The sequence below is a fragment of the Pteropus medius genome, unplaced genomic scaffold (genome assembly GCF_902729225.1).
Source record: "Pteropus medius unplaced genomic scaffold, Ma_sr-lr_union100, whole genome shotgun sequence".
NCBI lineage: Eukaryota > Metazoa > Chordata > Mammalia > Chiroptera > Pteropodidae > Pteropus > Pteropus medius.
This window is the reverse complement of record NW_024344253.1, coordinates 7,182,395-7,203,459: the sequence shown is the minus strand read 5'-3', so window position 1 is coordinate 7,203,459 and position 21,065 is coordinate 7,182,395. Positions and strand designations below refer to the sequence as shown.

At 41.7% G+C, this 21,065-nt stretch overlaps 1 protein-coding gene across 1 annotated transcript; it reads left to right on the top strand.

Moving 5' to 3' along the window:
- Window positions 1-4,063: 4,063 nt before the first annotated feature.
- On the top strand, window positions 4,064-20,497 carry DHX33 (DEAH-box helicase 33). The gene is made up of 12 exons (XM_039869684.1): window positions 4,064-4,538; window positions 6,848-7,008; window positions 7,650-7,877; window positions 8,061-8,231; window positions 10,302-10,487; window positions 11,224-11,335; window positions 12,773-12,932; window positions 13,103-13,191; window positions 14,917-15,044; window positions 15,410-15,613; window positions 17,013-17,099; window positions 19,983-20,497. Exons 1-12 carry the CDS (start codon window positions 4,256-4,258, stop codon window positions 20,289-20,291), a joined length of 2,118 nt encoding a protein of 705 aa, XP_039725618.1. The 5' UTR covers window positions 4,064-4,255; the 3' UTR covers window positions 20,292-20,497.
- The last annotated feature ends 568 nt before the right edge of the window (window positions 20,498-21,065 follow it).

The window sequence follows — 21,065 nt, the reverse complement described above, 5'->3', positions numbered from 1 at the left end:
TACTACACGGCCCTGGGCAGTGATAATTTCAATAACTGACCTCGTAAGTTTGGCCAGTCTCACTACCACTATCCCTAGCCCTATGTTGCTTAACGGGTTACCTGGGTTTACCTGAACGTAAAAGTCCTCACTTCTTCCCCAGCTTACCTCATTCTTAATTCTTCCAGAACACTCTTCTTTTTTGTAAAGCAAGACAACTGAAAAGTGAGATTTAATATATGGAATTTTGTGACCAATTTACCTGACTTAATTTAAGGGATTCCTGGATTTTACCAGTAATATGAAAAAGCACACTTGACTAAGGCATAGTTTCTTTGTTGTAGAAATACAATATACGTTCATTTTTTTTAAATGGACGTGCCAATTGCATCTCCCTAGGAGATACATTTTTTTATACATTTTGGTGTGTTTTTTCACTATAGATTTCTATTTGTTTCTCTTTTCCACTTGTTCTTTTTCTGTGTCACTCTTGTATGTCCTAAAATCTTTTGTACCTCTTGTGTAGTCTTTCTAAGCAGAGAGCACCCAAGTCCTGGATCTTGGTAAAGTAACCTTCACTCTGTCTCTGGGGCCTATGGAAATTAGGAAATATTGAGCTATTGGCATGTTGGGTAAGGGGCTTCTTAGAATTGTCATCTGTCCTTGATCGCCTGCATTTTATATTGCAGCTGTGTTTTCCTTTGACAGGTGAGTGTCATCTGTGTTGTCACAATACTTTGGTTGTTTGGTTGTTTTCCCTTAAATTATTTGCATATTACATGAATTTACATCAAAGTTGAACTTTTTACGATCAAGTCACTTCTATGCTCAGAAATCCATGATGACTTCTTAGTCTCCATATCAAATGCATACATTTTGTCTTCCTTTGAACCTTACTTTCACTTCTACCTAACAGGGACCTCAATTTAAGTTTCTTCAGTCCTTCAAGGCCTGACTTCTTTCCTGGCTCCTCAAATCTTGACTCTAAGGTCTATTTCATTGTCTTTCTTCTTTGAATCCCTATAAAGCTTCAAGTCTGTATGACATACTCTTACACCAAATTATATATTGTCTTGTACTGTTTCTAGCTGGCACATGTATATTAGTTTTGTCTCCTTCATGAGAATGTAAGCTCCTTAAGGGCAGGGACCATGTCTTAAGTTTTTGTATCCACCACAGTGCCTAGCAGAGTGCTTGGCACATGGGTGCTGAATAAATACTTTATTGATCAGCAAACTATTATCTGGTATTTTTAATTAAAGAGGGAATCATGTATGTGTGTGCAAGTATATACCCAGTTGCTGAGGCTTATGATTGTCTTGAAGGAGGGTGGAGTAAAACCAAACATGATCAAGGTCAGTGGTTTGGTAGTCAGGCAAGCAAACCAACAATAGTGACCACCAACTGATAACATGGTGAGAAGTCCATAGACCATCGCAGAGCAGTTAAGAATGAAATGTGTCTGACAATTCACCATTTAGAAGAGCCCAAATATTTGAATAGTTAATAGCTTGTAATCATCTGCATAGGAAAGCCACTTAACTACAAGAGACTTTTGGACGGCGGTGTAGATTTCAGATTGCTAATATTAGAGAGGGGAGAAGGAATGTGTAACACTGCTTGATGCCTATATAGGATTTTATTTTTCAACTCTGAGGCTGCAGAAAAGCTGGCCAGAGATTATGGATGAGTTGCCTACATATATGGTTTATTTTTCTGCACCATTTAAAAATATTTTGAGCCAACATTTAAAATTGACAGATTTCACATGAAAATCTTTATTTTTCACTTTTCTTGAAAAAAAAAAAAGATCTGGCAATACCCAGCCTGCATGGCAGCTATTGCCTGGAGGTGACTAGTGGCTTCCTTTAGAGGCAGGGCATGTTCTCTATCGAGGTTATTTAACTCATTTATGTTATGGTACCTGGACCTTTATAATCATTTGGAACGTAGGTCTCCTCCATTAGGTTACTTTGGAAAGTACACTGGGTAAAAGAACTGAGGTCTGTCTTTTACATACTAAACAGCCAAAATTTGAGAGTTAACAGTTACTGCTATGGTCCTAATATTTGTATCCCCCCCAAATTCATATGTTGAAATCCTAATGCCTGATGTGATGGTTTTAGGAGGTGGAGCCTTTGGGAGGTGCTAATGAGATAGAACCCTCATTAATGAGATTAATGCCTTATTAAAAAGCTCCAGAGATCCCTACGCCCTTCCATCTAATGAGGACACAGAAAGCAGCGTCAATGAATCAGGAAGGGGGCCCTCACCCAAAGGCAACCATGCTGTTGCCTTGACCTTGGACTTTCCAACCTCCAGAACTGAGCAATATTCTGTTGTTTGTAAGCCACCCAGTCTGTGGTACTTTGTTATTGAAACCTGAACAGACCAAGACAGTTACTTTCCCTTCTAGTTTTGGGTTGCCTTTCTAAATATTTAAAGGTAGGAATTGAAATTTTGTCAATTTATTTTTAAACACATATCTGCTAGTAGTTCAACATGCACGTTTTCAATACCCCCTGGTCACTAAAGTGTCAGCAACTAGAGGAAAACTACCTCTGACCTGGAAGAAAAGGGAAGAAACAAGCACAAGTTTCATGGAGATAAACTTCAGAGGATGCCTGAAGTCCTTCACATGGGTTGAAGCTTATGAATTCTTTGAAAATCATTTCTTATATGCAGAACAAACAGTTGCTTACCAGTCTTTCTATGGTGAATTAGCAAAGCATTGAAGAGCTTTGAATTTAGGAGGGGAAGAAGGAATGAGTTTTCCCTTCTGGGGTTCTGGATCTTCTCATTGATTGGTATTTGTGTAATGGTGGTAGGGAGCACTGCAGAGAACTTCAGAGTCTGGCAGGAATTGTTGGGGGAAAGAAGGGTAAAAGACTCTTTTAGTTCCATTAAACTCCCTCTTTCCTTGTTTGTATTACAGAAGCAGATCATGTGCATTGGGATAGTCATTTTCTGAGGAGAATATGATTGTCATAGAATATATCATATAATGCTTTCCTTTTATGTAGCCTAAGACCACCAGTATCCTTTTCAACATTCTAATTTTGTGACATCTGAATGACATTTATCTGTCAGTGTAAGAAACATCCAAACCTGTAGGGAATTTTAATCAGTTTATTTGAGGCAAACTGACGAAAATTGCTGGGAAGCAAAATCTCAACAGATTAAGAAAATGCTCCAGAGAATGGCAATTTTGCTGCTTATTTTACACATTAGAATCAAAGGAAGAGGTGTAAGGAATGTTACATGAAATCCATTGGTGGTAGATAAAGAGTGTGGGAGAAAGTAAAGCTGGGAAATTTCTGGGATTAAAATAGAGGGACACGTACTTCTTTTACATTAGTGGGTACAGGAGAGTTAATAATTAACACTTATAGCACATAGAGATGGTATTTGAGGAACAAAATTATAATGAGGGTTTCTGTGGTGTCCTGCTCTGGTGCAGTGAGTTATGCCTTGAGGGGTCTGGGGAATAAAAGGATAACTTTGACATTCCAAAGGTATGTTATCTTAGATGCAAAAAGACAATGGACTTATTTAAGGTAAAGATTGACCTTCTCAAGAAAACTACAGGTCTAGGATGTGACTACCTTCCAACCTGCTTTTGAGAATTTTTATGTTCAGACCATCCTATGTGATTAATTTCAATCTCTAAGTTCGTAGGGACCCCCATGCTGGCCTTCCCTGAGCTTGTCAGGTTTAGCATGTGGTCCCTCTTTCGGCCACAAATCTCAGAGTCTCAGTTTCTTCTTCTGTAAATTGGGGATACTGTCAGTATCTACTATATAATATAAATTGTTTAGAGGACCACACAATTGGTGTGTGTTCCCCTTGATTTTATGAAGTTAAGCACTTTCCTTGAAGAGCGAGTATTATTATGGGTAAAGAAGGGGAAACGCGCGTTGATCATAATTAGTATTACCAGAACAATAAAATGGGGGGAAGGTCGCTTTATTATGCAAGGTTAAGGTCCCATGGAACCATAAACCCCTCTTTCGCTGTTGTCGATAGGGGTCTTTTTCCCCTTGTACCTCGGATGCTGCTCTCCCCGCCCTCAGGAAGTGAAATCCTTCCCAAGCTCCCAGTGCATGCTGGGAATTGCAGTCCCTTTCCTAAAAGCTAGGGGTGGCCATGAGGTCGGTCATACGTAGTCTCTGGGAGCTGCTAGCACATGGCGGGAAGGGGCAGCGCGCGCTAGCTGTTTGCGCTGGGGAGCTGCAGGAGCTGCCCGGCCTTGCCCCTCTGGTCGCTGTGTCCTGACATGTCTGAGGAGGCGGGCTTTCAGCCGGCCAAGAGATTCCGGCAGGGCTCGGGGCCTCCTAACCGCTCCGGGTACTGCTCTCCGGGGAGGCAAGTGGTAATGCTGCCGAGTGCGGGCGGCGGTGGCAGAGGAGGAGGCCAGAGGCAGCAGCCGCCCCTGGCCCAGCCCTCAGCCAGTCCCTACCTGGAGGCTGTGGAGCGGCAGCGGCGGAGTCTGCCCATCTTCCAGGCTCGGGCGCAACTCCTGACCCAGCTCCGAAACCTGGACAGCGCTGTTCTCATCGGTAAGTGGCCACGGCCAGGTTCTTCCTTGCTCCCTGTTTCTGGCTCTGCGAGAACAGTTTTTCTTAGGTTCCTCTCACCCTCTTTCATTTGTTTCTACGAGAAACCTGACTGCCTTTTCTGTGCCAAGCCAGGAGAGAGGCCTTGGAAGAGTGGGACAGCCCTGCTCTGGAGGTGCTTACCTCCAGTGGGAGTGACCGACGTGTTAGGCAAAGACTCCTCTTCCGTGGGAAAGGGTAGAGGGGCATACTTTGGGAGCTTAGAAGAGTGGATTGAACCGTGGGAGGAGACGGCAGGGGAGTTGATCCCAAAGGAAGGGCATTCTACGCCAAGATTTGAGTCTGCTGCATGAGAGACAAGTAGTGGCGAGAAACAGTTCGATTTGACAGAAAGTAGTTTCTGGTGCATGAACTAAAGCAGAGTTGTAGATTGAGGACTGATTACAGGGGGCTTTGATCTCCAGTGTTTAAGTCAGAGGGGGTCCTGAAGGATCGAGTGGATGAGCCTCCAAAGTGGGGAAAGAGACCCAGAATAGTCCATAGTCAAAGGAATAGAGTTATAAGAAGGGAGTGAACAGCTGCAGCAATGTGGCCCAGTAATCTAAGGACCCCCAAAATGCTCCCTAGTTTTGGATGTGATGTATTGATTGTAGATCCCATGGAGCAGTATTTCAGCAGATTTGTGGTGTAGGAGCTGATTTGTCATTGGGCTGAGGAGTAAGTCGGAGGTGAGGGGATGAAGGCAGTGGTAGCAGGCTTCTGTTTTGAGAAAAAGTAAGGGGACCGAGAGGAACTTGCAAGTACATATTCATAAGTTGAGTGGAAGAACTCAGTAGAGAGGGAGACTGAAGATGGTAAGCAGGCACTAATATAGCAGAGGTTAGGGAGCATGGGGAAGGGAGGGCACTTGGCAACAAGGGCTAAAAGCAGAGCTGGTCTGGACTATGATAAAGGATGTCCAAGAGATTGGGGTTGCTGGAGAAGGAAGTGAGAATGGGTGTGACTGCAGAAAAGCTTACAGGGGGATGTAGAGAGAGGTCACATTTGAGGACTGCTCTTTCTGCTGAGAATGGGAGTTCCAGGGCTTCAAGTAGGTCCTTGGGGCAGATGGGGACAGAAGACAGGCTGCAAAAACAAGAAAAGGATCGATGGTAGTGCTTGTGCCCAAGTGCATTTGGCCCACAACAAACTCAGATCTTCATCTGCACAGCTGGGTTATTTTGCTTTATCAATGCTAGTTATCTAATATAGAAGCAGAAAAGATGGACAAGGAGACATTGATCCAAGTTTGGGGTTTTGCCTGGTGGATTCAGTAGGAGTGCAGAATAATCAAATTCTTAGTCCATGAATCTTGGCTAGGTCAGGAAGGGTAAGTGGTCAGAGGGGAGAAAATGGAAGAATAATGGGACAGTAGGACTCTGTGAGGTCAGAGAAATGTAGTGGTAGCAAGGAGAGGAAGGATGCACAGGTTTACCAAGTTCTTTGTTCTAAGTAAGCACTGTTAAAGGAGCCCACGAGGATAGAAAGTAATGGGTGCTTACTGTATGCAGGATGCTCAAGTACATGGAAGAGACAGACAGACCTTCTCTGCCCTCCGTGAGCTTCTGGGACTGGAGGACAAAAGCATTTAAATACTTTCACTCAGTATGTGGTAATCAGTGCTGGCAGAGAGATGAACGAGGCACTAAAGGAGCATAGTGGAGGCCACCATAGCAGCTTCAGGGGAGAGAGTTTAGGTCTACGTCATCCTGTAGAGTTTGCCAGGCAGACATCGTGACAGCAGGTACTTCATAATAGTGAGGGCCAAGGCAGAAGGTTTGAAAGAAGGTGGCAGGCTGGGAATAGTAAGGATTTTGTTATGGCTGCAGTTTATGTATGTCACTTCGTGTCAGAGCATATAAGTCTCAGTCGTTTGAATATACAACCTTTTATATTATAATTTTATTTCATTTTGTTTTTACTATACCTATTATTGAATATTTATATTGTTTACTTTTTTTTTTTGCTGTCATGAACAAAGTTGAATAAAACATCTTTGAAGCTATATCTTTATACACATCTTTAATTAATTCCTTATACTCAATTCCTGAAAGTAGAATGTGGGTCAAAGCATATAAACATTTTAAAGATTTTTCTAGTATAATTTGGCCTCCTGAGAATTCCAATTAACACTCCACCAACAGTATCTGTGAGTACCTATTTTCCTGTGGCCTTGTCAACTTTGAGTATTTTCTTTTTTCCTTCTGACTTTGAGCTGTATGTTTGGTGAAATTTGTTTCAATTTGCATTTAAATGAGACTTTTCTTTCCTAGGGGAAACTGGTTCTGGAAAGACTACTCAGATACCTCAGTACCTCTATGAAGTGGGGATTAGCCGCCAGGGCATCATTGCTGTGACCCAGCCTCGTCGAGTGGCTGCCATCTCTCTTGCTACTAGAGTCTCAGATGAGAAGAGAACTGAACTTGGGAAGCTGGTACCTAATTTACTTCTTTATGAGCATTTCTCCCGTCCCTGCCTTTTTTTTTTTTTTCCTGTACAAGCCTTCTTACACATTGTGAGCTTCTTTCTTGCCACAATAGTTCAGGCCTATCTCAGAGTTCTTTACCAGTTCCTAAAAGAGCAAAGGATCTAACAGGCTGTCAGTCTTATTTGCTTTGCTTTAAAAATCAGCTGGCAAGATGGATAAATTAGTTGTCTTCCTTGAGCATTTTTAAGGCTTCAATAACCTCTGTTAAATCTCTTATATGTCTTTCTAGAAAAATTTTAAGCATTTTTCTGTGTGGGTATTGAGAATGAGTCCTAGAACTATGTATGTCAAATGTATTTGTATGTGTTTATGCATTTCACTTAAAAACATCTTGGACATTTTTTCACATCTGTACATAGCTTCACTTGAAACTATGAAGTGGCTGAGGGTAGGAGACTAGTTTTAAATTCTTTGTAATGCTTATTATAATTACAGTTAAAGGTGCATGTCCATTGTGTATGTCCACCACTAGACTGCATGCTTCTGAGGGAGCAGGGCAGGGTCAGTATTGGTCTTGTTCACTGTGACAGGACAAGTGCCTGGCACAGTGCTGGTTACACAGTGGGCGTTTATGTGCTTCAACATAGGTTGGCTATACAGTACGCTTTGACGATGTCACCTCAGAAGACACCAGGATCAAGTTCTTGACAGATGGCATGCTTCTGCGTGAAGCAATTTCAGACTCCCTGCTTCGGAAGTACAGCTGTGTCATTTTGGATGAAGCCCATGAACGGACTATCCACACAGATGTGCTCTTTGGAGTGGTGAAAGCCGCACAGAAGAGGCGGAAGGAGCTGGGGAAACTGCCTCTCAAAGTAGGTACAGCATGCTTAAGGAAAGGCCTGTATTCCTTCCTCAATATGTCTTCAGAACTGTGGAGAAAGTCAGTCATAATGGGAGTGGCACAGGCCCCATCATCTGCTTTTAGGGCTTGGGAGGGACGCAGATAGACTGTTGCAATGTTTGTTTCCCATCATCCTCTTCCATCTTATACATAGGTTATTGTGATGTCAGCTACAATGGATGTGGACCTGTTCTCTCAGTATTTCAATGGAGCCCCCGTCCTCTACCTGGAGGGTCGGCAGCATCCAATCCAGATTTTTTACACCAAACAGCCTCAGCATGATTACCTGCACGCTGCACTTGTTTCAGTCTTCCAGATCCACCAGGTATGGGATGGGATGCCAATTCCTGGAAAGGTCTGTTTTACCTTGCAGTACAGCTGATACAGCATTCATCCTTGAAAAGGAAAACTACGGAATGAAACAACCTGGTGAGCCATGTCATTGAGTAAAGAATTCACTTACCATGTCTAAGTTTTTATTCTTTTTTTCAGTATCTCTTATTTTCTCTAAAAAGAAAAATAATTTAACTCTGACCACAATCTTTACTCAGCTGAGCCAGAATACTTCCATATGTAGACCAATGGCTTGCAAACATTTTTTGATCATAATCTCCAATAAGAAGCACATTTTATGTTATAACCCAGTACACACTGAAATAAGTCTTATGAAACACTGCCTCCTTTACTACATGTAATATGTTCTGGTATTTTCTACTTCATATTAAACAAAGTTGGTATTGGCCCAATAATTGGGTTCCAATTTAGAATTTTATTTAAAAAAAAAAAAATACTGTATTAGAGAAATATTTCAAACTCTCTTCTCATTTTATTAAACATTTACTTAAAAATTTGAGTGAGTAAATCACCTCATTTTCGTTTAATTTGTATTAAATTAACTGTTTTTATCTTCCCATTAGCTTTCTCAAAAAAGTTAGAGACAAACTTCTAAAATTAATTTTTATTTTAATCTAAGTTATGCATGTGTATTTGAAGTTTAAAGAGTCAAGTAGTTAATTCTAAAAGCTCATTAAAAACCAGCGGTTGCTTTTACTTCCCCATCCCACATCCTGCTCTTTAGAGTAACCACCTCAAATGTCTTAGCTTTTTCCCCTAGATATTACTTTCATATTCCTAAAATAACCTGTTTATATTGCTATTTTTGACTTGTCGGTATTAGACATTATATGTTAATTTTTACCATGGTAGATGAGGATTTAGAAATACCCCTTCCCAAACTTTTGCTTCTCTCTTTTGTCATTTCAACATGGTTATATCACGATGTTTTTTAAATCAAGTATGTCCCTACATTGCTAGCAATGTACCATCCCAATGCCTTGTTCCTCATACGAAACAGTTGTACGCGTTTTCTGTGTATGGCTAATTTTTTCCCAAGTGTCCCAACATCCATCATATGCCAATCATAAATATTTGTTATGTGTTCAAACATATTCCACTTTTTCCAAGAATCCTTTATGCTGTTCTGCTGCTCAGAGCAGGTTGCTCTCTTGGGCCTCCATGTAGCTGTCATCCTGACTCTTCCCTTTGCCCTCTTCCTGTGTTGAATCCTATTATGGCACCCTGTGCCTTCCAAGCCGCCTGGGTGTATCGGGTAGAAGAGGGGACCTGAGGGGACACTGTACTCAGACTTTGAGACTATCCCTGGGTTTTCACCCTCCCACAACCCCCCTCTCCCTTGCACCCAAGTCCTGAGTCTTGCTGGCTTCTCCAGGAACATTGGCACATCTCTTGTCACCGTATCCTCTAGCAGGCACCCAGGTTGGAATTTCCTCTGCCCAGCCAAGTCATTCACTTCCTCCTCCCATCTCTTCCGTCTTTTAAGAATAGGTTGAAACTTTTGATCTATTCTCTTCTGTTGTCTTTGTCTCTCTGGGCTTATATCTTCACTGTCAGCTTGATAGTATTTTGGGAAAAAGGTCAGTTTGTCTTGTTTAACTTCTAAAAGCCCACTTGAGGTGAGGCTTTTTCATGAATGATGGTCGCAGATGCATTCAGGTTACATGGTAGCTTCGATGAGTCCTCCCACTGATAATGTTTTGACTATTTGAGATTTTATCCTATCTGCATGTACCTCTGAACATTTATCCTGTTAATACTGGACTAAAATAGTACCTGCACACACACATACATACATATATACATACATACATACATATGTACATAAATAGGTAAATACATATTCACATATATACACATACACACATTATTATTATTAAATAATTTTTCAGTTATTTTGCCATCACGTACTTTACAGATATATCTGAACAGATTTCAATGAAAGGTGAATAAGTGTGTTGTTAACACTTGGATATATTTCCCTTTGCAAGGTGAAGCACTTCTCTTAATGCCTAATAATCCCACTTTACCTTTATTATAGGAAGCCCCTTCTTCTCAGGACATTCTGGTGTTCCTCACTGGTCAGGAGGAGATAGAAGCAATGAGCAAAACTTGCCGAGACATTGCAAAGCACCTCCCAGATGGCTCCCCCTCCATGCTGGTCCTTCCTTTATATGCCTCCCTGCCCTACGCCCAGCAGCTCCGTGTCTTTCAGGGGGCCCCAAAGGTGAGTGCACCACCTCCTCTGTCCAGCCCCAGCCCTGGGCATGCAGACGAATCACCAGTGGGGCCTGTAGGTGTGCCTGTTACCGGACTCCAGATAAGATTTATGGGACAGGACACTCAGTAATATTAATATTCCTGTAGCTGAAAAGCTGCAGGAATATTAATACGTAGCTACAGATACGGCTCTCTTGTGGCAAGAACAGTTGTCAGGGCATGAAGGAAAGTACAAAGGTAAAAGCTGAAAGGTAAATGAATGATTCTTCTCAGGTCCAACATAGCAAGCCACATTTGTCCATAATATCATTTATTGGGTGCCCATACTGTGCCAAGCACTGTGCTAACATTTTATACACCCTGTCTCTCATCCTCCCAAGAACTGGCAAGGTAGAATATGATCCTGTTTTATAAACACTGAGGCCTAGAGAAGTGAAGTAACAATTGCTCAAGGGCCACACAGTAAGTAACTGGCAGGGCCAGGGTTCCAGCTCATCTACCTGCTTTTGGATCTTGTGTCTATTCGCTACATCTCTTCACCTCCAAATAGGCTTTTAATACTGGAATACTCTCCTCCCCCACTCACTGTAATGACTGACCTTCAATATTGATAGCTGGCATTAATAACAAAATCATCTTTTCTTGATCATGAGTTAATTATAGAAATTAATGGTGAGGAATATGCTTGAAAACTTCTGAATCATGTGTGTCATACGGCTTTTTGGTTTTCTTCCTCCTTTTAGGGCTATCGCAAAGTGATCATTTCAACCAACATCGCTGAAACCTCCATAACCATTACAGGAATAAAATATGTAGTTGACACGGGCATGGTTAAAGCAAAGAAGTATAATCCTGGTGAGAATTTGTAGTTCATGAACATCTCTTCTGTGTATAGTGAACAACTGTGGAGTTTCCTGTAGTCCCACAGTTTCCCCCAAATGAGCATTCCATGTTTGTAACTAACTGAGATTTGGGTGGCAGGCACCAAAAGTGAGACAGTCTGGGAGCCAGGTCCAGAAAGAGCTGAGGTAGATATGAGACAAGAAGGAAGGGCAGAAAGAGAAGCCCAGGTTTGACAAACTTGGGAACAGAGGCTCAGGAACCTGGACAGAAGGTTCAGAAACTGTCAGAAGTTGAGTGAGAATGATAGCACTAGGATCAGAGACAGCCTGATACCACATCAAAGGCTCTTGTCAGAAATACTACTTGAGCTTGGCTGGTTCAAGTTTCAGGTTTCCCAGGATTCCCTAGGCTGGGATGAGGTGCTAGCTATGTCCTGAGCATGTTCAGCGAGAAGCTTGCTTAAGTCATTTTTCTTCATGTTTTATACCTTGCTTTATTCTGCAGAGGATTTGAATCAGCTGAAATTATTGCTCCCAAATATTTAATTGAAAATGCACTACAAGCTGCTGACTTTCACATGTGTATCTCTTGGAGATGCACATGTGAAAGGACTTGGTTCTTCAGTGCCTGGCACAGAGTACACCTTTATCAAGAAAATGAATCTCATTTACTCCTAGGAGTAACAAGATAGCACATTGTCTCTCTTTTACAGTTGAGGTGGGAGGGAGGATACAGTGCACAAGGGACTGGAGGCATTTCATTCTCGAGTCATTGATTGATAGGGTGACAAACTATTCTGGTTTGCCAGAGACCGTCCAGTTTTCTCAGTGAAAGTCCCAAGTCTTGGGCTAACTAGGATTGTTGTCACCCTATTATCTAAGCCATTCCTCTGAAATTTACTCCTCTGGCCCTGAGTTTGAGAAGTTTGAGAAGATGACTGTGCCAGAGATACAAAGGTAGGCCCAAGGCGCTCCTACACCCCTGAAGTTTTTCTGATGTTTTAGTAATAGATTTCACACAGTGTCCACTGCAGGGACACAGCAGTTTCACTGCAGAACAATCTGGTTTTGTGCTTTCCGATTTAGACTTGAGTTTTTTTGGACTCATGTCTTACAGCAGCGGTCCCAACCTTTTTGGCACCAGGGACCAGTGCTCCTTTGAGGATCTAATGCCTGATGATAGGTGGAGCTGAGGTGGTGATGCTAGCTCTGGGGAGCGGCTGCAAATACAGATGAAACTTTGCTTGCTCGCCTGCCACTCACCTTCTGCTGTGTGGCCTGGTTCCTAACAGGCCATGGACCAGTACTGGTCCACGGCCTGGGGGCTGGGAGCCTCTGTCTTACCGAAAGGATAACTGGTGTTCTGAGGAATGCTTCTTTTTGTACACACTGTAGAAACAGTTTGTTTGTGTAATGAGTGAAGTGCTAATGTGGGCCATTCTCCCTCCAGTCAGTGGCCTGGAGGTATTAGCTGTGCAGCGGGTATCAAAGACCCAGGCCTGGCAACGCACAGGACGAGCTGGCAGAGAGGACAGTGGCATCTGTTACCGGCTCTACACAGAGGATGAGTTTGAGAAGTTTGAGAAGATGACTGTGCCAGAGATACAAAGGTAGGCCCAAGGCACTCCTACACCCCTGCCATTTGTCCCCATATCTCCCTTTCCAGCTTGGTCATGTCTTCCCAGAGCCACAGTTCTTACTGATACTTCTCAGTGGATGGTACTGACTCACTGGCTGGAAGACCAGGGAGAGTGAACAACCCAAGTCTCCCTCTTTATAGGTGTAACCTGGCGAGCGTGATGCTGCACCTCCTAGCAATGAAAGTCCCCAACGTTCTCACCTTTGACTTCATGTCTAAACCGTCTCCAGGTAAGTGGAATCTTCAGTGGAGTAGGTGTACAAGTGGACAAGCAGCAGCAAATGGACTCTAAAAAATAATGTTTCATTCTCTTGCAGAGAACATTAAATATCAGAGAAGCATCTCAGAATCATGAAAGGATAGATTCTGTGCCATCAGCACCATCCTGGTGCAGAAACAATGGCTTCCTATAGGGCTTACAGTCAGTTCCATGACCACAGGCACCAATGAAGGTAGTTGAGGGGGATCCATAGGTTATGCAGAAATCTAATGAAATTGTACTTCAGCCAGCAGAAGGACTGAACAGATCAAGCTTCTTTGCTTTTGAGTGGAATTTGATCGGTTCCCGCCCTTTTGTGACAGTCTCTCCATGGAGGAAGAAAAAGTAATTGGGATTCTTAATGATGTAGCTTTGGCACTTGGCACCTCCTCGTTACATCATTTTCCTTTTCTTTATTTTCTCTCCCTTTTTTAAGTGAAGAAATGCAATTGGCTTTTTTAAAAAAGTAAAAATTGATGGGTATACAAGCATTTTTCAGGTTCTTTGTTTCCTGTTCCTGAAGCCACTACTGTGACCATTTTCCAGTCTTCTAGAGAAAAATCAATGCACATGGAAGTATATTAGTCTCTTTAAAACACAAATAGCAATACACATTGTTCACTCTTCTACACTTTATTTTTATTTTCTTCCAGTTTTATTGAGATATAATTGACATACATCACTGTATAAGTTTGAGGTTAACAGCATAATTGATTTGCCTTACATATATTGCAAAATGATTATGCTATAAATTTAGTTAGCATCCATCATCTCATATAGATAAAATAAAAAGAGAAAGCACAAAAAGAAAAAATTGTCTTTTTTCTTTTCATTGCTAAATTCCTGCACACAAAGGAAGAACATGCATGTAAGGTAGAGGTAGTAGTAAAACCAACACCTGTGTGTCCCTTACCAGTGCCCTTGAAGCCCCCTGGACCCCTCCCTGCTGTATTCGATTCTTTCCCACTCCCTTGAGGTAACCCCCTCCCACATTTTGCTTGTAGTTCCCTTGTTTTTCTAGAATGTCATCTTATACATGTGTGTATCTCTAATCAATGTATTATTTCAGTTTGCATGTTTATCGATTCTTCAGTAACCTTCCCTTTTCATTCATCATGTTTTATAAGGTTTATTTGTGTTGATGCATTTTCACCACTGAATGCTATTCCATTCTATGAATAAAGCAAAGTGCACTTAGCCATTCTGTTGATGAGACATTTGCACATTGCTTTCTGCACCTAATATATTTTACACATCATTTTCTCTCAGTATGTAAATACTCATTACATCTTAGAAATGCTTTTTTATTCTCCAGTAGGGAATGCATTTACATGGTTCAAAATTTGTAAAGGATAAAAGAGTGAGGCACTGGTGTTTCCATTGTCATATGTGTGCTTCTGGAGATACAGGTCCCCTACGTATATGAGCATGTCTGTGTGTGAAATCCTTAAACTAACATCACTGCGTCTAAAATTTACATACATATTGCCAAATTACAGACCATTCTTTAAAAAGGCAATTGAACTGAAGGCAGTGGTGTCATTAACAGCTTTGAAAGTGTGTCTTGGGAACAGCAGTGGTTGTGATCTTTGCTGTGGTTTGATCAGTTGTAAGTTAGGAGAAGCTCCCAGAAATACTGAACTAGCTGCAGCTCCTTTTTTGGATTTTTGGCTCCTTTTTATGTCTCTTTCTTTAGATCACGTTGAGGCGGCCATTGCCCAACTGGACCTGTTAGGTGCTCTTGAACATAAGGATGACCAGCTTACCTTGACTCCACTTGGAAGAAAGATGGCAGCATTTCCTTTAGAACCCAAATTTGCCAAAGTAAGTGATACCATCTCTTTAGCCCCCTTTCTGTACATTACAGCATCCCAAAGTAGACTCCTAAACCCAGTGCTTCTAGATTAATCTTCACTTTTTCTCCTAAATAATTATTAACCCCTACCTTGTGTCTAACAATGACATCTGTTCTGTGTGGGATTCAAACATATTAAGTCATGAGCTCTACCCACAGAGAATGTGGCAGTCATTCATCTTTCAAAAAAAATAAAATAACACACCTTTGTGGTTTTAGAAACACCTGCCCTTTAATACCTTAGAAGGGAAGCTGCAAAAGTAGTATACAGAAATACTGTATTCAGAAGCTAGAAAGAATCTTGATTTATGCAGTTTTAAATTTTGATTTGCAGACCATCCTCCTGTCCCCCAAATTCCACTGTACAGAGGAGATACTGACCATTGTCTCCCTGCTGTCTGTGGACAGTGTTCTCTACAACCCTCCCTCCCGGCGGGATGAAGTGCAGGGTGTCCGGAAGAAGTTCACATCCAGCGAGGGCGATCACATTACCCTGCTTAATATCTACCGGACCTTCAAAAATATAGGAGGAAATAAGGTGAACCTTGTCTCATTCCTTTTCTCTGATGATCCCTCCTTTCAGACATGTGGTTTAAGTGGATCTTCCCTTTTTTGGCTGAATCACCAAAAGAGCCACAAAAAGAATGCCAGATGTCATTTCAGAAACATCTGCGTACAAGGACAATACGAGGAAAGAAATGTAATTCCTGCCTTTCACTTTGCCTGTGTTTAACTCATACTTAACGTGAGCAAGTTAGTTAAGTGTTTAAGTGTTTAGTGACCCAGTTCCTTAACTACCAAATGGATTTTTTCCCCACTTGCTTCTAATTTTCTTAATCATAATTTTTGCTTGTATGACATTTCAGTTCCTTGGAACAAGATGGAAAATGGCAGTATATTGTTTCATTTATCAATACAATCAATAATTATTCCATGATTTAATTTCATCTGCATTTTAATATAGTCAATTCTTAAAAAAAAAAAAAAAAGCTGCCACCCACTTTTAGCAGCTGTGAATATTTTGCTATATTTGCCTCAGTTTATTTTTAAGGAAATGAAATGCTGTAGATTTATACAGCAACATCCCTGCCCTGCTCCTATCCCACTCCTTCCTCTCTATTTAACTACTGTCCTGAAGTTGGAATGTGTTCTCATTAAGTTCTTACACTGCCCTCTTTGCAGCTTGTTTCCACTTTCAGCACTGCAGTGAACATTTGTACAGGTCTCCTTGTCCACAATGGGATGAATCTCTGGGGTCAACACCCAGGAGTGGACCAGCTGCATCCAGCTTGACCAGGCTGGCATGTGGCTCCCCAGAGTTGTCAGTACCTTTTTATACTCCCCATGATATGTATAAGATCCATCTTCTCCAGCTTTTTATACTCCCCATGATATGTATAAGGTCCATCTTCTCCAACTTTTAGTTGAAATGACTTTAATTTTTGCCAAGTTGATGGATGCAAATAGTATCTCAGCTATTTAAACTACTTTGCCTTGATTTCTCAGGAGACTTAGAATCCTTATGTAAGTTTATTGGTTACTAGTCATTTCTAGTTAATCTTCTGAGTGGTCTATTCCTATCCTTTGTCTATATTCTACTAGATTATTGGTCTTTTTCTTATTGATTTGTAGGAGTTTTGTGTGTGTGTGTGTGTTTTTAATGTGTTCTGGAGGTATATTTCCTTTATTGGGTATAGTGATGCACACTTCTGTCTGTAGCTTCATGGTGACTTGATATAAGAAAATTTTTACTTTTACTTTAGTTTAAATTATTAATATTGTTTCTTATGGTTCATGCTTTTTGATATAAAGATATTTTCCTGTATTTATTTTTGGCAACTGAAGTTTTCACTCTGAATTAAACTATGTGCTAAAATGTTATATTATTTTCTCCATGGAAATGAGATGGTTGTGATATCTTTTTTTCTCCTTTTCAGGATTGGTGCAAAGAGAATTTTGTCAACAGCAAGAATATGATGCTAGTAGCTGAAGTCAGAGCACAGTTGAGGGATATCTGCTTAAAGGTATTCTGCCTTGTTCTTTGAGGGGAACTAAACTGTCACTTTTTTCTAGGTGAAAAATTTTTAATTGCTTATTGCTAGTGATTGCAAAAGAAACTCTTGTAGGAAAATTTTTAAATAAGGAAGAAAGTAAAAATTTCCAATTCTGCCTCTATTTTGATCTATTTCCTCATAGCCTTGTTTTTAAATGTTTATTATGCAATTAAGTTACATTGTATATATAATTTATACTCAACTTCCAACTTTCCAATGTTAGAATTCTTCCTAAGACTTTTTTTTTAGTAGGAATGTCTTTTTTTTGAGATTACAAAAGCAGTGCATAATTGTTACAAATTGATGCAGTGCAGAAAATAGTGATATGTAACACCAAAAGTTTCAAAGTCTCCTGTGCCTCCAAAGATAAACCACTGTTAACAATTTGGAATAGATCCTTCTAGAATTTTTTCCTGTGTGTGTATGTTTTTGTGTATGTGTGTGTATACATACACATGGATATATATGTAAAATTTTCTTTTTAAAACAAATATGCAACTTGCTTTTTCCCACTTGGTAGACTTCTTAAATACTTAGTGTGTCTGGGTTGTCTTTCGTTGTATGTGTCTATCTCATTCTTTTGAGTGACTTCATAGCATTTCATTGTATCCACTACGTTTTACTTAACCAGGCCCTTAATGATGGTCATTTAGATTATAATGACCATCCTCCTACATATGTTTGTGGCCTGGTACACATAGAATGATGAATTCATGGATGGTGAATTTGAGTCTTAATAGTTATTGCCAAATCATCTACCAGAAAGTTTTCTATTAGCTTATATTCCCTCTTAGAGTACATGATGGTTTAAACTCCTGTCATGCGTATATTTAATGATTGAAGGACACTCCACATTTTACATCAGAAGTAGCAGTAGTTTTTGGAAGCATCTCCTCTTGCTGAGCACTGAAAGTGCCCACTTTTTGCTGTTATAAATAACTCTGGTGAAGATCTGTTCATCAGGCCCCTTCTGAGAGAGCCACCTCAGTGCATACCGTCTGCACAGTCCTAGGAGAGTATTGCCTGTACCCAACCTGTGTCTTATACCAATGGCCTCTTGTTAACACCGAAGCTATTTCTTTCCATAATAGCTTGCTGTGTTCTGAATTATACACATTTTTCTAACCCTGCTTGCCCTTGGACAGTTTTCTTTCCAGACCATCTCTTGGTTTCTTGAGTTTTCTGTTTATTAATGACAGTAGAAGTGGTGCTCCTCTGTTAGTTCTGACTTAGGAAGCTTTAGTGGCTGACCAGGCCTCTCTTTATATGCCAGACCCTGATCAAAGTCCAAGGGTTTTACAAATCTGCCTAAGACCAAGCATCTTAAGGAATAATCTAGAGGGACAATCTGACATGTGCGTATGTATATGTATATGTATGTATATGTGTATGTAGATATATATATATATATATACACACACACACACATACATACACGAATAACTCATGTGAGGAGCCAGTAATAATTATAATCACATATGTTTATGAAATAATTATTAAGACACTGTTCTAAGAACTTTTCATGTGATTGCCTTATTTGAAATCTTTACTTCACCCCCATAAGGTTGATTCTGTTGTTATTCCCATTTTACAGATGATGAAACTAGAGCCTAAGGAAGTTAAGTAATTTGCCCCAAATCACACAGCCAGTGAGTAGTGGAGCTGGCGGACTGAAAGAGGAGACTACCAGTTAGCAGTAGGACTCTGGGCTTCCTGGGGGTGGTGATCCTGAGCTACATCCTGACAGATGAGGAAATAATGTCTTCATCAGGCCAGGATCAGCTGATTGCAAAGAACTAAACCTCATGAGCTACCTTAAAGGGAAAAAATGGGAATAAAGAGGTATCTCTGGGAACCTATGGGCAGGAGATAGTCCAGCCCCACAAGGACTGGAATGAGGAACCAGAAGAGGCTGTCAGGAGTCAGCACAGCTTTCTCTGGGCCTGCTTGACCTCTCATTTTGGCTGTTCTCTGCGTGTCTCCCGCCTCTCACCTTCTGCTTCAGCACATAAGTGACTGCTTTTCCTGGCCTCCCACTCAAGAGACTAACAGGGATTGGTCAGGTTTCCCATATTCAGACTCCAGATGCCTGGAGGAGAGAAACTGGCCCAGTATGGATCAGGCAAGTGTTCACCACTGGTTCAGCTGTGGTCTGGGGTATAATATAAGGTGATGTGACCTGCTCAGTGGGTGGTGAGCTAGGAGACACTGATGACTGGCACTTTCACCGTGGAGCTGAGGGGTGTTCTGTCTCCTAGGAGACACATACGAAGGCACCCTCATGGAATGGGCCTAGGGAAGAGAAGGCAGTTGATTTTGGAGGACCCGAGGAGGCTCATTCACAATTTGAAGCTTGCATTGCTTTGCCAGGAGCAGTGGAGACATCGAATGTTTTTCGGTGGATGAGGAATGACTCAAGCTGTGCTGGACGGAGCTTAATGTGGCAGTAGTGTGTGGATGGATGGGATTGAGGAGATGATGAATGATGCAGTTGAAGTCAGAGGGAAAGGCCTTCCCTTCCTGGGATGACCTGGGAGATATTTCTATGAAGGGGTGGGTGCTGACTCACCTAACCTGTCTGTGGTTTGGCATCTTATATTAGTCTCCTTCCCAGTCCCTCTTCTCCCAGGCTGTGGTTTTCCCATTTTTAGTCCACGCTCCTTTAACTGGGCCTCTTTCCCACCCATGCTGATCTCTAAGGCATTTGAGGAAATCACCTCCAAATGGCAACATCCAGTTTGTTAGGCTTGCAGTGTGGGCTGCATTTTAGATGCAGTTGCTCCAGAGACTATGCAGTGCTGAGCAGTATATATGTTTTGGGTCTTTTCCATATCTTGCTTCCTCCTTAAACAGATGTCAATGCCAATCATGTCATCCCGAGGAGACACGGAGAGTGTCCGCCGCTGCCTGGCTCACAGCCTCTTCATGAGCACCGCTGAGCTTCAGCCAGACGGTACTTATGCCACTACAGACACCCACCAGCCAGTGGCCATCCACCCCTCGTCCGTCCTCTTCCACTGCAAGCCAGCCTGCGTCGTGTACACTGAGCTGCTCCACACCAACAAGTGCTACATGCGAGACCTCTGCGTAGTGGACGCCGAGTGGCTGTATGAGGCTGCCCCCGAGTACTTCCGGAGGAAGCTGAGAACAGCCAGAAACTGAGCCACCCTAGGCTGTTGCCAGAACTGGGAGCTAGGACAATCGCCATCCTCACAACTGACTTCCAGTTTGGCACCTAGAGAGACAGCAGGTTTTAATGTAGCAGAATGTGCCTGACTTCCAGGAGCTCGCAAGCGTCTTTGTTTAAACTCCTAAGACTGAACCATGTAGCTATGCACCTACCATTTATACCTTTGAAACCATCAAAATTATGCTTTTGGTTCTTGCTGGGTGCCTTTGGGTGACATAGTTAACTTCTGAGCCTCAGTTTCCTCATCTGCTAACTGGGTGTAATAATAATACTTACAGGGTTGGTGTCATGAGGTTTAGAGAAAATGGAAGTACCCAGAGCTGTGCCTGGCCCACGTGAACATGATGAATTGTGAGTTTGGTGTTATTACTTTTTACATGATGTGAATTCGGTACAACAAAATGCCCCGAGTTCTTGTGACTAAGGAGGACTTTCTGGAAGAGGACCATAGGAGAGCACAAAGCTCGATGTTATCCTTGAATCTATTTTAATGTCTATCCGTATGAAGTTTTTAAATAGAAAACATAAGAGACTGACTTCCATAGAGGTTTCAGGAGGCTGATGCTGTTTGTCTCTTACCTCATGGGCTAGATGCCCCTGCTGAACCTCCTCCCTAGGGAGTGGACTCTGCTGCCTCCAGCAGAGTGTAATAAAGAAGCACACTCAGGTTGCTGAGCTGTGTCCCTTCGTTCCTGGTGCCTCTGTGGCTTATACCCCCATTTGTGCTTTTATGAGACCTGAAAGTT

What these genes read in the sequence shown, in the direction of transcription:
- DHX33 (XM_039869684.1), top strand. Translation starts at nt 4,256, where the DNA reads ATGTCTGAGGAGGCGGGCTTTCAGCCGGCCAAGAGATTCCGGCAGGGC. An exon ending in TCTTTCAGGGGGCCCCAAAG is followed by an intron (nt 10,488 to 11,223) that starts GTGAGTGCACCA and finishes TCCTCCTTTTAG; the next exon opens with GGCTATCGCAAAGTGATCAT. An exon ending in AGCAAAGAAGTATAATCCTG is followed by an intron (nt 11,336 to 12,772) that starts GTGAGAATTTGT and finishes TTCTCCCTCCAG; the next exon opens with TCAGTGGCCTGGAGGTATTA.